Here is an 18332-nt window from a genome sequence, read left to right on the forward strand (position 1 = left end):
CCTAGGCCTCCCATTCTTTGGGACTAACAACTTTCATAATAAATGTACATGAAAGAGGAGTTTTGAGCTACCACTTATAAAGGAAAATGGTGAAGTTTTGTTACTTTGAAAACTTGGCTACTAGCATGACACCTCCTTCGTCAATTCCATTGACCGGAGACTTGGGGGACTCCTACCATATGCTACTACACCTCGGTACTTGGAAGTTTACGACTACTCAGTGACTTGGATTTTCCAAGTCTCCAACCGAGAAGTTTTCCTCACTCGAGAAATTAAGGGAGCATCACTTCAACCTACATGCTTCACTCACCAAGCTTCAACAAAAGAAAAAAAATTCAAAGAACTTAGTGAATGAGGCTTGGTGTATTTAACACAATATGTTGAAATAAAGCAAAGCTTATTTATTGATATCTCCGATAAGTTACAAATATGTACATATACATGAATCAAAATAAACAAACAAGATGGAGCCTTCACAAAGGTTGCTCAGGAGAAGTCTTAGCAGTCGGCAGAGCCCCAGAAAGAGGAGGCACCAAAGGGTGATCATTCGGAGCCTCAGTACTGGGTAGAACCCCAGAAATAGAAGGCACCAAAGGTTGATCATTTGGAGCTTCATTACACGGTACATCCCCAGAAGACAAAGGCAATAAATGTCTTTGGAACAAACCCACAAACCTCTGATGATCAAGTAAAATCTGACCATCAGATTCCTGCAGCTGGTCAAGCTTTATCTTCATGTTTATAGCATAGTCATGTGTGAGCCTGTGCAACCATTTATTCTCATGCTTGAGCCCTCTGATATCCTGTTTGAGACTTATCACTTCAGCCCCCAATGATTCAACTTGGCGGGTTTGAGCAAATAGGTGTTGGGCCATATTAGACACAGAACCTGCACACTGAACACTGAAAGCTAGAGAATCCTTAACAACTAACTCATCAGACCGTTTGGAAAATAGTCTGTTATCTTTAGGAGTGAGAAAGTTCCTGGCCACCAGCGGTCATATCATTTTTCATCACAGAGTCCCCAACGGTAAGAGGACCAGTAGGGGATAAGAAGTTCAAGTCAAAATGCTAGTCGAATGGGCCGGACATTTTTAGAAATGATGAAGGAGAAATGAAGTCCAATAAATCTCTAAAGTACAAAAATAAGGGGAAAATTCCTACAAGCAATAACTCTTTGAACGTACTTCTTCCACATAATTGGTGCCCCTATAAAAGAAAGGGCAACAGGGTCATTGGTTCAAAAATCGAAGAGGCACCACTCTCCAGATTTCGAGAAATGGATTTTCCTGAGTAAAATCTGTCGACAATCTCCACACGCAACATCATCTCCTCGAGTACCACAAATAACTTTACTAAAGATCTCTGACAAAGTTTAGACACATAAATTTTGAAGGTTCAGCTACTCTACTATTACCTACAAGGGTAAAAGAACAGCACCACTGCTTGATAATTGGAAAGTCCCTATGTGTGTCAACCTTAATGCTTCGTGGCAAGGCAGACTGGCAAAAATGCCCAACCTTTACTCACATTCGAGAAAACACTCCTAATAGGATTGCTTGTTCAAAAATCGAAGAGGCACCGCTCTCCGAATCTTGAGAGCCATACTCCCAACAGGATTACTTACTCAAAAATCAAAGAGGCACCGCTTTCCGAATCTCGAGAGCTAGACTCCCAACATGATTGTTTTCTCAAAATTTGAAAAGGCACCGCTCTTTGAATCTCGAAAGTCAGACTCCCAACATGGTTGCTTTCTCAAAAATCGAAGATGTATCGTTATCCGAATCTCAAAAGCCAGATCCTCAACATGATTGCTTGTTCAAAAATCGAAGAGGCATCGCTCTTCGAACTTTGAGAGCCAGATTTCCTTGGATAAAGCTTGTCTGTAATCTTCACACGCAACATCAACTTTCTAGATACCATAGACAACTTTTTCAAAGTGCTCTGACAAAGTTAAAACACGTGAATCTTGCAGCCCCCACTACATTGCTATGACCTAGAAGGGTAAAAGACTAACGTTACTACTCACTGTTGAGACAATTCCTATATATGTCGACTTTCATCCTCCACAGCCAGGCAAATAAAAAAATGCTTAACTTTTCTTCATATCTGAGATGGCACTCTCAGCAGAGTCTCTCGAAATACTCAGCTTCTTTTCCCCCCGATAATATCTTTGCAAATAAGCCACACCAGAGCAAGAGTATCTCATATCATAAGGGTTAAAAGCAAGAGTATCCCATATCATGCCTTTTCCGTGTCTTTTCCTTTGCCATTGTTCTTACCTGCAAGATAAAGAGAAAGAGATCAATCAGTCAACACTTGGAATCAAGCTTCCAGTCAGGAACTGACTGCCTGGAACTCATTGTCTGATTACTTACCTGGAATTGCTCTCGAGTAATCATCTTCAACATTTTATGTTTCCATAAAAGATACCACATTTGCCTAAGGAACATATAGGGCAAGTGAGAATAATACAAGGAATCATGTGGAGACAAGCCCAACATAACACGTGCCAATTCATCTATTACTCTGTCAACAGCAAAAGTATCCCATATTATCAAGGTTGAACGCACTTTTGATTTGATGGACTTGTTTTGACCCTCAAATTCTTGAGTCGGCCTTATACTCTGGAGGAAACCATAAAACCCTCTAGCCCAATTCAAGAATAAGCCTGTGGAAAGTTACTTCTTCAAAAGCAAAAGTATCGCATAACATCTCATCTCATTTTTCTTCTCTTTATCATTCTTGCTGCCTGCAAGATAAGGAGAATGAGAACAATCAGCCGGAATTTGAAATCAAACTGCTAATCTGAGACTGATTGTTTGGAACTCAGATTGCTCACCTTGTTCGTCACCTCTTTCGGCAGAGCTTTTCACTCAGAGACTTGGATGACTCATACTATAGAGTTTGTATCACGCTTGACCAAGCCCGAAACTACAAGTAAGCTTCAAGTGAAATTGAAAAATTACCTTGTGAATCTCCATTGGTTAAAAATACCACCCCTGGATGGAGGAAAAATACTTCCAGAGAAGATGTCACATCTACCTATAAGACAGATAAAGCAAGTGAAAATGATATCACATTTCGGTACTTAGAAGTTTCGTGATTACTCAATGGCTTGGATCTTGCAAGTCCCCAACCGAAGAGTTTCCCTCACTCGGGAACTTAGGGGAGCACTGTTTGTACCATACTTGACCAATCTCAAAACTACAAAGCACCGGTCAACGTTATACCGTCAATGACCTAGAATAATTTCCCTCCAACCAGAAGGTCAATCACAGCGCGACACGTGTTAACATCAGAGGCCAATCACAACACGACACGTGTCAATGTTAGAACAAAGCTGGAAACTTTCTTCTATAAAAGGAGATCATTCTTCCACAATAATCCCTAATGTCATTTGTACTAAATCATTCACTAGTACTCACTAAAGGAGAGCTTGAACCTATGTACTTGTGTAAACCTTTCACAATTAATGAGAACTCTTCTACTCCGTGGACGTAGCCAATCTGGATGAACCACGTACATCTTGTGTTTGCTTCCCTGTTTCTATCCATTTACATACTTATCCACACTAATGACTGGAGCAATCTAGCAAAGATTACAAACTTGACACTTTGTGTTGTACCAAAGTCCTCACTGATTTTATGCATCAACACGTTTTAAAATTTTATACATTTTAATGACCAATTTATTAATAAGCATTATTATTTTACTATTGAAATGTGGTGAGGACGAAAGTGGTCTGGTGGTGACAACAATGGTAGTGGAAGTGTCACATGGTGATTGTCAGCAAGATGGTGGTATTAAAGTCGATGTCTTTAGTGGCAGCAATAATACTAGGGGTCGTGATTAATTGTGGTGGTGGGGTGTTGTTGGGGTGGTGGAGTACGGATGAGGGAGGTGGTGACGGTCATGTGGTGTCAATGGTGGTCATAGTAAGGTTGGCACTTATGCCCATGGCAGTGATGATGGTGGCCATGGTGACAACGGAGGTTGTGGTGATGGAGGGTAGTCATGGTAAGGTGGTGGTGGTGACATGGTGATGAAAGTGATACTAATAATAATAGATATTGAGTAATGTTGAGTAGTGGAGTTTATCATTGGAGAATTGAGAAACAATGAAATCCATCAAAATCTTACCATAAAAGCAATAAAAGTTTATCAAAATCCATGACATATTAAAATCCTTAAATTCAATGAAATTTTGAATACACCTAGATTTTTTTAGACACAAAAAGGAAAAAACATAATTGAATAACACAAGATTTTCATAGACTTTTTAGAAGGGATAATGCTAAGGAGACTAAATTTTTAAACAAAATTTGCAAACTAAATGATGTGTCACTAATAGGAATGAGCACGTTTATCAACACTTAAGTAATAAACTAATCATCAACTTTCATATCATTTAGTTTTCCAAATTTTGTCTACAAATATAGTCTCCCGAGCATTATCCTTTTAGAAGTCCTAAAAACTCTTTATTAATACTGGGTATTTTTTATTATTTTTTTAACAAATGATATTATCTATACTAAGGAGTGGGAAGTGGGCTAAGCCTCACAATGAGCTAGCAATAATATGGTTCAAATTCACCTTTGGCAAGAATCAAACCTAAGACATCTCACTTACAAGTGAAGAAGAATACAATTAGATCATAGTACAAAGCGGCAATACAAGGTGATTTTTATTGTCTTCTTAAATGTATATATTGAATACACCTGAGTTTCAGAGCCAAACAAAGTCCATCAAGCTCCATATACAATACATCAACCTAAGATTTGATTTTAAAGAATTTTGGAAAGAATTTTAAAATGCACTTTATGTTTTAACAAATTCAGCTTCTCTCAATTTTAAAAATGTAGTTTACTTCAATCCTTGCAAATATAGGATAAAAGAAGCCCATGATAATAAGATGGTTTGAATATTCTTCACCCAATTAAGGTTGGTTTAAAGTATGAATTGTTGTGGTATTTATAGATTTTTCATCTTCATTAGAGCAAGTCTATCCTGACCCAAAAGGCAGGGTGAGGGCTTTGGTATTTATAATCGTCCTTGTCATTGTCCAAGCTCAACGGTGGAGTTGCACAAATGCAATCATATTTCAGAAGGCAATTTGCATGCCCTATCCTTTGTTTTGCCCTTACAATCCTAAAATGAGTGGACAAGCTTTTAGAGTAGTTCCAGTGTAGCAAGGTTCCTCTTGGCAATAGGCAACTCAATCTTCTTGAATGAATATAAATTGTTTGTAGTGAATAGTAACTACCTAAGTGCATCTCCACCCCTAGACAGAATAGCTCATACAATTCGTATTAAAATATTAGTAATTTTTTTTTATAAAATAATTAAAAATAATTTTGTTTTTAATTTCGGATAGGATATTTTAACCAAAGGCAGATGAGCATGGTTAGGTATATTATAATTTTTTTTCAATATTTTTTTGTATTTTTAATAATTTTTAAATAATTTTTTTTAATTATTTAAAAAAAAAATTAAATTAAGACTGACGTTAATTACATGGATTAGGTGCCAGGCCCGTGGAATTTTACCTGATTGAGTCCTCGGGCTTGCCTTGAGCCCAATTACTTGAATAGGCTGGAGTGTTTTAGGGGGAGGGGGGAGGGAGTGGATTGGGTTGCCTATCAACAGGGCTATAGCCCATGGTGAAAGTGCTCTTAGAAGGGTAATGACAAGGCAAAGGTAAGAGCATTTAAATTGCCCTCTAAAAGGTGAGTCCCTTTGTGCAACTCCACCTACTGAGTTTGGGCAAGGGCGAGTACTATTCACAAATATATTTTTTTATGTCTTGTAAGTGTGTTTAAGTATGAACTTTATAAGTTTGTTCTTTGAAAATAAATCTCTATGTTTAACTATGATAGTTTAATTTCAAATACAAAACAAAGCATCAAATTACAACAAGCATAATAGAAATGTGAATGAAAAAGATGATTGGATATTATAGAATAAAAAATTATCAATTTTCTTTTTCTTTTTTTTTTTGCATTTTAACGATTGGATTTATCATGACCGATTTTCCTTATTATTGAATATGACGCTCCAGAACGTTGAAAATCCAACGGCTCTCGTCGCCCCACATTATACAGCCATTGGGATTTCTTTTGCACCTGCAACAGCGAGGCCCACGATATTAGGAGCCATCGGCCCACTCACCCAATTCAAGCGTGTATTACCCACACTAGACAAAAAAAAAAAAAAAAAAAGAAAAGAAGACGTGATTAATGTCATGATGATGTTAGTCTTGCCCACTGGCACAAAACCAACCTAAAATTCCGGCATGTGTTGGCCCATCAATTACCCTAAAAATTAGACCCGTGGAAGTAGTTTTTTTGGAGTAAAGGGTAATTTCAGTCTTTGCTCTGCCTTTTGGGTCATGGGTGAACTTGCTCCTATGAATACCCATATATGATGACAGTGCTTCAACTTATTGTTATCGTACGTGGACTGGATCGTCTGTGTCGTTGGCCTCATGCACTTACATTGTTAAATTGAAACCTAATAACCTTTTCTCTGCTGCCAATCATACTATGGTTTATTAATCCTTTGTTCTGTCATCCCCTATTGTTTACATGCAATTTTGTCTGCAGATGACTTTCGATCGATGGTGGAATTACATCAAATATGTCATCCCCCAAGTCATCCCATTCTACATAATAAAGGTGATTGTTAATTTTTGTCCTTTTCCCCTTGTCTTAATACGTTTTAGGCATGTTAATTAATACTTAGCCTATTAATGAATCAAGTCGCGCTAACCTTTTCCTATAAGACCATCTCCAACCTTGGGCTAAAAGCCAAATTACCCCCCAAATTACCCCCCCCAAACACTCTCCAACCCATGCTAAAATTTTAGGCTAAATGCCAAATGCTATTTCTGGGCCAAATACCCCCCAGCTTTCCCCCCGGGCTAAATGCGAAATGTTTATCGGAATTTAAATTTTTTTAGATTAAAATGTTCATAAAATTAATTTACAATAATCTACATATTTTTTTTTTAAATTGATTTAAGAAAAAAATTTAGGCTAATTTCATTTTTTAATAATTCCGGGCTAAAATTTTAGGGTAGAAGGGTTGGAGCAGAAAAGATGTTTCTGGGCTAAAAGCTAAATTTTCCAGGCTAAAAAATTTGGCTTTTAGCCCAAGGGTTGGAGATGGTCTAAAGGGCAATGGGGGCTCAAACTAGGGGAAAATTTTGGATATGATTATAAGTATGTTGTTTGATAATAGAAAGGCTTTTTTATTCACCACGGTGACCATAATATTTGTTTACTCTTCCTTCGATTTTGAATTCAAAGAGAGGTAGAGAGGCAGAGAGGCAACAATATGAATTTTTGGTCATCAGGTGATCAAGAGAACAACATTATGTATAATAAATGTCGAGTTTAGTTTTCTTTTAAGTCTAGCATGTTATATTGTTAAACTTGTGAATTTTGTGTTAAATTTGTGAATATATGATTTCCAGCTAAAATTAGATCTTCAATAACATGGTATGTGCACTCGCCATGCACGCGTGCTGGTAATGAAGTGGTGATAATGATGGTGGTGGAAGTGTCACGCTGTGATTGTAAGCAAAATGGTGGTATTAGAGTTGTTGTCTTTAGTGGCAACGATAATAGTAGGGGTGGTGATTCATTGTGGTGCATGGCGGGGTGTTGTTGGGGGTGGTGGAGTAGGGATGGGGGAGGTGGTGACGACGGTGGTAGAGGTAACGGTCATAGTGATGGTGGTGGTCATAGTAAGGTTGACGGTTATGCCCATGGCAACGATGTGGTGGCCATAGTGACAATGGAGGTTGTGGGGGTGGAGGGTGGTCATGGTAAGGTGATGGTGGCGATATGGTGGTGAAAGTGATAAAAACAATAGTAATTGGATAATGGTGGGTGGTGGAGGTTTTTTATTTTTTATTTTTTATTTTTTGTTAAGCGATGGATTTTGTTATATTAGGTGTTAGTTTAGCCACCGACAAACTCATGTTGTCATGCAATGGCTCAACTCATTTCCACCACTATGGTAAAGGGCCACCTACGGTGGTGGAGTTTATCATTGGAGAATTGAGACACATTGAAATCCATCAAAATTTTAGAGAAGAGGTTGGTTTGGATATGACAAAAAGATTACCATAAAAGCAGTAAAAGTTCATCAAAATCAATGAAATATTAAAATATTTTAAATTCAATGAAATTTTGAATACACTGAAGTTTTTGTAGACACACAAAAAATCATAATTGAATACCACAAGATTTTCATAGACTTTTTAAAAGTCATAAAAACTTTTTATTCAATGCATGATGATTTTTATTGACTCTTTAAAAGTTTATATTGAATACACCTAAATTTCAAAGTCAAGTAAAATCCATGAAGCCCCATATATAATACATCACCCTAAAATTTGATTTTAAAATTTTTTTAAATGTATATCATGTTTTAACAGATTCAGCCTCTCCCAATTTTTGAGAAAATTCACTCAAAATATGTCACTGTGGAATCAAGGAAAACTCTATCAAACTCCAATAACCAATAGTAATAAATTCCTAATAATCTAATATAGCTTTAATTTTATTTTCTACATTGTCCTTTGATCCAACTTTCAGTCAACGGTAACCTGTGGATAGGATCAGAGGGTTCTCTCTGCAGCCTTTTGCTGCAAACCATTGTACAACTTTAACCCTATTGTTCAAAGGGATAAAACATCAATCGCTCCATTTTCAGCATTACACTTTCTACGCAACTTTCTCAATTATTTTCATTTGAGTTAATAGCCATGGGGTGAGACTCAATTGAAATCGACTCCATTAAGTTAAAATAGGGATGATCAGGGCAAGAAAAGGAATGCCCTAGTCTTGAGTTTAGGGCCAAAACCCTTACCTTAGGCCTAGGTGTTTCTGTTTATGAGAAATTAGGTTCACATCTTTCTTTTTACCACTCCATTGATTAAAATCTTATTAATTTTTAATTTTTGATCAAGGTCCTTGGTATTAATAACATCATTAATTATTTGAATAATAAAATATTTTTATTTTTATATATATATTCCTTTAGACCATCTCCAACCCTTGGGCTAAAAGCCAAATTTTTTAGTCCGGAAAATTTGGGTTTTAGCCCAGAAACATCTTTTCTGCTCCAACCCTTTTGCCCTAAAATTTTAGCGCGGAATTATTAAAGAATGAACTTAGGCTAATTTTTTTCTTAAATCAATTTTTTTTTTTTAAATAAATATGTAGATTATTGTAAATTAATTTTATGAACATTTTAATCTAAAAAAATTTAAATTCCGATAAACATTTGGCATTTAGCCCCGGGGGAAAGCTGGGGGGTATTTGGCCCAAAAATAACATTTGGCATTTAGCCTAAAATTTTAACATGGGTTGGAGAGTGTTTGGGGGGGTAATTTAGGGGGTAATTTGGCTTTTACCCCAAGTTTGGAGATGGTCTTAGTGTTAAAAATGTTACAATTAGTATATTTATATTTATGGCTAAATTTTTTATCATATATTTTTATTTTTAGTTTGTACCTATTTTTAATTTGTACCAATTTTTTTTTCATTTTTAATTTGTATCCATATATTAGTTTCTTTTTGTGTCCATATTTTTTAAAGTTTTGTTTGTGTTTGTACCCATGTGTATACCATCACGTGACATTGTATTTTTAAACAATGATAGAAAAATTACATATGGTATATTTATATTTTATGCCTAAACTTTGTATCATATATTTATATTTTTAGTTTGTACCCACTTTTAATTTGCAACATTTTTTTTAAATTTGTAGTATTTTCTTTTTAGTTTTATTTTGTACCCATATATTAATTTATTTTAGCGCCTATATTTTTTTTAAATTCATTTGTACTCATAATTTTTTAATCTTTTATCTGTACCCTAATTTATTTATAATGTACACATTTTTCTTTATTAATGAACTACTTTGTTATATGTGAAATGTACCAATTTTTTTAACACTATATGGATACATTCTTTTGCCATTTATTATTTCTTATTTTTACATAGTTTTTATCCATTTATTCAATCAAAATGTTTGAATTTTTTATTGTAACCGTTTCTAATAATATTATAATGAGGGATTTTAAATTTATATGATTATAAATCTCATAAAATATCAAACAATTAATGTCAAAACTATAAAAATATAAATATTAATTGTAATATAATGAGGTATACAAAGTCAAGGGACTTTGATCAAACTTTGAATACCATTAAGGTTTTAGTAAAAGAATGTTAAGGATTAGGAACCACATCTAAAGTATCCCTTATGCATATTAGCAGCAATGCCAATGCTAGAACTTTTTGTAGGAGTTTCCGTTTTGTAGCAATATATTCAGTTTGTTCTAAATTTACACTTTATTAACAATATGACTGGCACTTAACAAACGCCTTGGTCAGTTTTTTTTTTTAACTGTCTGTTTTTTGTAATCACTTGCTTCCGTAATGAACAACGTTGGCAATAAATTATCATAACAAAACAAACACCTAAAAACTGTTCCATATATAAATAAAGAAAAACTAATGAAAATAACTTGAAAACTTTGAGTTTTAACGATAAGGACAAAATAAAGGGTAAAGTGAATAGTACCATGATTGACTTTTTAGTGTAAAAATGTAGTTTTTCTTTAAAGTGAACAGTACCAGGAACATTTCGTTAAAGTTCCCTATAGATAATTACACGTGGGATGGCGTCCTCCATCAAACGACAAAAAAGCATTGGGGGCTAACGTTTGAGTGCATTCTGTTGGTTCCTCAATGGTGTGGTTAGACTATGCCTCGTGCACATAAACAGTAATCTAATCTTGTCCTCAGGAGATTTTGGTTTGCCCTTTCGCGTTTCTTAAATTGCTCCAGCTTATGAAACGGAGGCTTAAGCTTTCTCCTCTTAAATCTTAATGTTTCCCTATCTGTTATGGGGCATGACAGAGACTTCGTAGTTTTGGTTCTTTCCATCTCCACGCGAGCTCCTCTATCTCATATATATACTTTGCACAAGCTTTAAAATTTGTTCATATATGTGTTTTGCTTTTAAGGTCCTTGACAAATTCTTGCTGACCTAGCATGCATGCTTGGGTTTCACAAATTATAGCATTTGAACATTTGAGACTGCGAGTTTTGACCATACAGATGTAACACGCAAGAATGTGCGGCGTGCACATGCATGCATGTCCCATGTAGGAGAAGGCTTGCATACATTATATACATTTGATGCATAGCTGGTACTTGGGGCAATTTAGAAGGGTCTCAGAAAGACTGTAAATGTGATGTAGATCATATATTGCGGAATAGATCGACGATCAAGTTAAAAGACATAAATTTAGCAATAAGAATAAAACTTTGTAAATTTGAATTCTGATGTTTGATTTGGATCATAACCTGCCGTTTTGAAGTCAATGGCATCACAAGTCCAAATCAATCTCAGCCACTAGTCTTCTAGTGGATTAATACAGATGTATCCTGCATTCGAACTTCAAAAGGACAAATATAATATATATATATATATATATATATATGCTGTTTTTTTTTTTTGTGTGTGTTATTGATGGCCACTTACTATATACTTTCAAAGTAGAAAAGAGTTTTGACTTTTGTTTATTTATATATGATGATTCCATTTTCCCTGTATAACACTTGCAGCTTAATTTAATATATGAAGGTGCTTCAAGCATAAACACAAATTAAAAAATGACTACTGAACACGATAACATATACAAGCCTACCTACTTGCAGTTCATATGGACTGAGAAAAGAAAAAGAAAACAGATAAACCCTGCAACCCAGAACGAGTTCAACTTCAAACTTTGTAATTGTATGTAGAAATTAGAAGACTTTGATCATTGATCAAACCCTAATGCCTTGACTTTCTAACTGTGATGTGACTTCAAAATCTATGAAGTCAATGTGAGGAAATTTATATTTGGTTTGATAAGAGAAACATTCCACTTGGGAAAGCTAAATATCTTTTTAAATATAATTAGTACATTTTATCTTATCCCTTGTCACTTCCTAATATAAGAGCAGTAGTTATCATTTTCTGTTCACCAATATAAAACTTAAAAAGTGCACGCTGCATGTGAGCCAATCATGTATCCAACTAAATTTCAACCCTTCCGTTTTTCACATTTCTTTCCCATCATCATGATTTTGTGTAAATGATACTCTTTTTACTCTTTTCCCTACCATAACAATTGAAAAAGATATATTTATCAGCGTGTCCAGATCACGAGTACAGACTCTATATGTCATTATACAAATGAAAAGATATTTAAAAAAAAAAAAAATTTCCTCCACTTGGTGAAAAACATATGATGTACCGTCTGTATTCTGATTACATGAAGAAAAAAATCCTGAATAATAAAAAAAATTAAGTAAATATATTACTCAACTGCTGGTACATTTTTATTTCAAAAACCAGAATTATTATTACATATGATACAGTACTAGTAACTTCTCTATGCCACGATCGATAACTAACGATCATAATAAGTTCCTCGAGGTTTCAACAGATTTCTGGTTCTGAGTACATGCACTCATGTAAAATACACTCAAAACCGAAACATACGTATGCTAGTGTAGACACTGATTTTTTTTAATGATGCATGGGATCAGGACCTCCGGGACTCGATCGCTTCGGATAGTAACGAGTTTGGTTCGCGTCTTTTCTCAACCAAACGTTTAGTAGTTCCCTAGCATTTCCGGCCAATGCTTGTCTCGACCTGGTTAAATTCCTCTTCTCCCGACTCGGACTGAGACGCCGAGGTTCAGCACTAGAAAATAGCAGCAGCATTAGTACGATGCAGGCACAACATCTCCAGTTAATGAGCATTTTTCTGGAAAGGGTTACATAAAAATGCTAGGCTTGTAGAGACGCCCCAAGTGAGTAAGGTATATATATAGATTAGAGACCATCAAAAGTGTTCGATTTTTGCTATAATATTATTCAAAGTGGGTGGAAATGGGGCCTCACAAGCCCATATTGTAATGCTTTTTTGGTTGTGTTTTGTAGTTGAGTTCTTGTACCTTTTGACCCCTTTTTCACTAATCGAAAATAACAAATACCGACCAACTCTTTGTACTCAAACAATACGCTACATCCCCCCACCACCACCACCCCCCCCCCCCTCTCCCTCCCCCCCCCCTCTACCCTCTACTATTAGATGAAGTCTATAAGCTGGGACGTTTAAACTGAATAAAATTTCATCTCTTACAACCTCTCAGGCTGTTTGTTTAAGTGAGCATTTGCCTTGGGTGCTCCAATGATAACATTGATTAGGGTTTCAAGGCACCTTTTGAAAATCAAAGGGGAGTAGGTTAATAATTTGGCCGGCTTTAGTCGGCTAAAAATTATAAGTGTGGCCGGCCGGATTTTCTTTCTCTATACTTCAAGTAAAGTAGAGTTATAGGCTCTCCATGTCCATGTTCTCCTCAACTTTCCATCAAACAAGGAATAGACTAAGGAAGGCAAAAGGTCCATATATAGTATTACCAACTGAAGCCACCGAAAATCCTCAAGATATTCGTAAGATGTTATGACGTCGAGCGCCATTGAAAACTTCAGTGTCGTCGTCGTTTTATTTTGGGAATTCACAGGTTTGGAGAGGAGTTCACGAGCTAAAACAATCGATGTGTTGAGTCTTGTAATGTGTTTTTCAATAATTGGTGGATAATTGCTACAGGCATATCGGATAAGTTGGGAAGGTGATTTTAGTTATTACATGAATTCTAAATTATGTAGTGGGAGTTTTCGGCATAGAAGTGCCTTCAAATAAATTGGGGAGTGGCAGTGAAGCCTTTTAGACTAGAAAGAAGAAAATACCATTTACATTAAGAATGGGGATAGAAGGAAGCTATGGTTTACAAAGTGATCGATCTTTCATGACCTTATCATTCAGATGCCAATGGTAATTCAGAAGTAACTTGGAAGAAATCTAACTTGGAAGAAGTTGAATCAACTCTGAAGCATTGCGTTGTCTGAATAGAAAGCATAACATGATCCTGATATTCAAACAACATAGTAAATCATCACTATACCAGTATAACCACAGTTTTACATGCACTACTTCAAGTTTGTAAAGAAAAATAAGGCAAGGCCAACCTGTCATTGCATATAAGAAGCTTTTTTTATATAACAACTGTTGGCGATCTTGAGCATGTCTGAAGCTCCTTGAACACCAGTTTTGCGGCAAATTTCTGAACTTTATGGATGTGATTAATTATTAAGGAAAATGCAACTTTATCTCAACGATCAAAACGGTACACAGAAAAACAGGAAATTAACATCTAAAACAGTCTGAAGGATATCTTTGCTTCGTAAATGGGATGGTTAAGCATCAGTAGATTATTGTTGTTCACAATAGCTCTAACTAGCAATTCCTTGGCTTCCGCATGTTTCTTTCTCAGCACGTTGCATATCTGCAAGGAAGATAATTAGCGATGCACAATCACTCGAAATGGCGCTATATATTCAAATTATGACAGAAGATCATGATGCCTTGCAGTCCTATTTCTCTTTATAATGCACACTCAATGTTACAGTAAAAGTAATGATAATTTACTCACATATTCAAGCTCCTTAGCGTATGCTTCAGCCTTTTCAACATTTCCATCATTTTCCATTAGGGGTGTGCTATCCACACACTTCATTTTACTTCTCACACACTCCTTGATAATTTCTGTCCGTTGATCTTCTTCAAATCATCCGATCCGACAGTTGAAAATTAAAAAGGTGTGTGAGAAGTAAAATGGGATGTGTAGATATCACACCCCTTTCCATTACTGAAGGAATATCAAGTTCCATGACATTGATCACACAAGGACTACCGAGTTCAGAGGTCTGATGGTCACCAAAAGTGCTGTTAGTCTTGCTCTCCACATGACTTTCATGAATGCGAACCTAGCGAAAACGTAAAGAATATTTTAGTAAGTTTATCTAGTACAGGCTCCCACCTGTAATTAACTTTATAGATACACTTAGCATTCATTATAAATCATTAATTCTATAGAGTTAGTTGAGAACCTGTTCTGTTTCTGCACGTATTATTGGAAAAAGAATGTGAGATGTCAGCAGATTCCCAGTAAACCACTTTAGAACACGTAAATAGTAATAGGCCAGAAAAAGATTCAGAACAATAAGTTAAACACAAAGCTGCTAGTAAAAGAGGACCTGGATTCTTTAGGTGACTGAGAAAGGCGCTTTAGAGGCTTTAAGGATGTTAAACCTGAAGCAGATCCCTGCAAAATAGCTTCGTGTAAGAAATCGAGAAAGTTTAACAAAATTTTCACAAATCATTTGGATAGAATAGAACAGAGCTTCAAATAAGAATGCTAAAGTCATGATATCATTCCAAAGAGAACTCAGGAGTTAAAGGAATGGGTTAATAATAGAAGACCTCAAATGTTTTTTGCTTCAAGGAAAAGTTTGGTGGCTTTTGTTTCTCACTACGATCAACAATCTGGGCAGTCTTTGATTCCACATTTCGTTGCCCTTCCATGTTTTGCTGTGGACTCCTCAGGGAAGCATTCGATGAAACTTTACTGCCACCAATATTCCTACATTTAGAAACATCAAAACAATTCAAAATCACAATCAAAACATTTCTGCACAGAAAAGAACTGAAGAATAGGAATAATTACACTCGCACCATACTTTGAAATGTTCAAGGTAGAAAGGTCGGTTTTCTTCTGGGCAGGTTTATCAGGACAAAGTTTACTCCCTTCAGCTGTAATGATCTTTGAGTTCCTCATAGACTACAGGCTTGAAAGCATGGCTTTAGGATTTACACATGTCTGAGCACTAGGTTTTATAGTCTTCTCGATTGCGTTGGAAGGATTTGCTTGACCGCTAGAAATATTCACATGCCTGAGTACATATATTGACAATCAGATGTTTCACTAGAAGGTCCTGTGGACCATTGATAATGTTGCTGAACAATGTACAAAATAAATTGTCATGTGCATGAGAAATAAGCAGAGTCACATCTTTGCATGAGAACATCAGTCAAAAAAGCCACATTCTTAATGATAAGATATGCAAAGTAAAGTACAAGATGGAACAAGGTCTTTTATAAATGCCTTACCTTGGATCATGAAGACTTTTTCCCAGTCCACTTCCCAGGACAGGTTCCCTTTCTGTTACTTCTTTGTCAGACAGCCGTGAATTGCGAACCAGTTTGGCCCTGTTTGGTACACCATCAGACTTGAGGTCCTCTCTGTTGATGATTACAAAGGAAGGGACACTGCTATTTAGCATAGCTTTATAGTATTTTCTACGAACTAAAATGACATCATTTATTGTTTGAGTGATTCAAAATAATACGATATCAGTGTAAAAAGTTTACAAATCTATGTATTCAAAACAAAAAGATTACTGGAATATTGTGCCTAGAGTCATCAGCTGATAATACTAAATTTTTACAATACCTTCACGATATTACATGTTTGGCTTTTGTTTCTTTATCAACTAACAGGGGAGTGTCAGGCAATTTACTTCCAATTTGTGCACCATGAGCATTAGTAACCACCCTGTTGAAGATTATCCAAAACAGCTTATAACTTAAATGCCTAATATTCAATTTGTTAAGGGAAAAGTATCACTGTATCACTCACCTTTCCTCAATTGCAGGACGTAGACGCATGGTATCAATCCCGTTGAAACCAGATGAGAGAGATTTTGCTCCTGTTAATGATGGCTGACACATTTGAGATCCAACTTCCTCCAATCTCTTAGAAATCTTTGAGTGGAATTCTCCACTTTTGCTTTCATTTGCCAGCATAACTTTATCAACTGCAGATTCACTGCATCAAAAGAGGGCAAATGTAAATGACGCGTTGATACTAATGTTCACATGTTTGCTCCCTATCAGATCTATCTGCTCCAAGAGCATACCCGTTATACATACAGATTAGAGTCTGTTAGTTATAAGCAATTTTTTCTTCTTCCAATTACACTATCGTAAGCATTTGCATGTATCAGCTCAAAAATTAAATGGTTCTATGCATTCCTCATTGTTTCAGTAACAGATGCACCTGAGTTTCTGGTTATTGTTAGTTTCTGTATTCAAAACCATTATGACTCATGACAGTTTCTACTTCTTATAGTTCCAAACATATGTCAGTGACTTGAAGGATGGAATCAATGAAACAAAGGTGGCAGCTATCAATATGCTCAGCGATTTTCTGACCTGCTCTCTGCAGACAAAGGAAGCTTTGAAGTCAAATTTTGGTCGTCCTTGATACCTTTGATGTTAAGCAGCGTCTTCCTTGAGACGAATGTATTGGAATTGTCTTCAAGATCTAAATCATCTATAGCTGATTCAGTGTTTTCAGTTGAGATATCACTGCCTAACTTTGGTTCAGTGTTTTGTGTAGATATATCACTGCCTGACTTACACCCATCACCATTCTTGCTATCTGAACTATCAACGTTTACTGGTGATGAATCCTTCAAGGGCAAGTCTTCACTATTAGGACCGTCTCCTGCTGACATTTTCTCATCAACATCTTCTTTTCCACTTGAAGTGGTATTAAAATCTGTCTGAAGACAACCATCATTCTCTCCTTCAAAAACGGTACCTCCATTTGAATCAACTCCTCCTACAAGTTGACCAGACAAGTCATCTGTTGCCGGCTTAGCATATGGTTCTGTGGCCGACTCCTTCTCAGATAAATGACTTCGCTGATCTGATTCTTCAACACTCTTAGTCATTACTTTTACTGGAGACCTTGGACCATGTGGAGGTTCCAGATTTTCTGATCTAGATTTTGATGGGCAATTATCATTGATAGAATTAACCCTTCGTAAAACAACTAACGAAGTATCAATCTTTGAAGGGTCCACTCTCTCAGAACCACCATCAAGTGTACCAATATCTTCAGCCAGGTCAATTTTAGAGCCTTGAGGTCCTCTTCTATCAGAAAGAACCTCTTTTCTGCTATCTTGATTCTTATTTGAACTCCTTTCACTTTTCTTTAAGCTTGGATCAAGATCAAAATCATCCAACCCACTTCCAAGAAAGAAAGTGTCAGGTACAAGTACACTTACATCGCTTACGTAATTCAAATAAGGAAATGAAAAGAAAATACAGAGCTTACTAATTGAAATCAAAAGAGAATTTAAAGGGTCTTGTTTCCCCTGACGGTTTCCTTTGGAAGATTCTTCTTCAGATCTCTCCTTGGTTTTTGCAGCTTTTCTGGGCGGGCTTGAGAAATCAAGGTCTGGCATGTCCATTTTGAAATACGATATCTTGCCAAAGTCACCATCCAGATTGAAATCCATATCCTTGAACAGAAAAGGCAAAAGGATTCTTATAAGAGTTGTC

The 18332-nt window shown here is 36.0% G+C and overlaps 1 protein-coding gene and 1 long non-coding RNA gene across 4 annotated transcripts in view; both read right to left on the reverse strand.

Moving 5' to 3' along the window:
• LOC126624481 (uncharacterized protein At4g18490-like) overlaps positions 1 to 18332 on the reverse strand; it is a 72809-nt gene that overhangs the window by 52793 nt on the left and 1684 nt on the right. Inside the window, exons 3-7 of one of the 3 annotated variants that reach the window (XR_007624114.1) lie at positions 17196 to 18292; positions 16621 to 16809; positions 16435 to 16536; positions 16092 to 16223; positions 15858 to 15874 (exon numbers count right to left, since the gene is read on the reverse strand). Coding sequence is in view for 2 of the 3 variants with exons in the window: in XM_050293545.1 (XP_050149502.1) it covers positions 16092 to 16223; positions 16621 to 16809; positions 17196 to 18289 (1415 nt within the window). In the remaining variant the exon portion in view is untranslated. Of the gene's footprint in view, positions 1 to 15857; positions 15875 to 16091; positions 16224 to 16434; positions 16537 to 16620; positions 16810 to 17195; positions 18293 to 18332 lie in introns of those variants that run through there. The other 2 variants (XM_050293546.1, XM_050293545.1) reach the window with 2 other exon arrangements.
• LOC126624493 (uncharacterized) lies at positions 13644 to 14964 on the reverse strand. The gene is made up of 3 exons (XR_007624115.1): positions 14575 to 14964; positions 14111 to 14427; positions 13644 to 14010 (listed from the first exon to the last, which is right to left on the reverse strand). It is a non-coding gene; the product is annotated as an uncharacterized LOC126624493 (long non-coding RNA).

This window comes from Malus sylvestris, chromosome 5, assembly GCF_916048215.2.
Source record: "Malus sylvestris chromosome 5, drMalSylv7.2, whole genome shotgun sequence".
Taxonomy (NCBI): domain Eukaryota; kingdom Viridiplantae; phylum Streptophyta; class Magnoliopsida; order Rosales; family Rosaceae; genus Malus; species Malus sylvestris.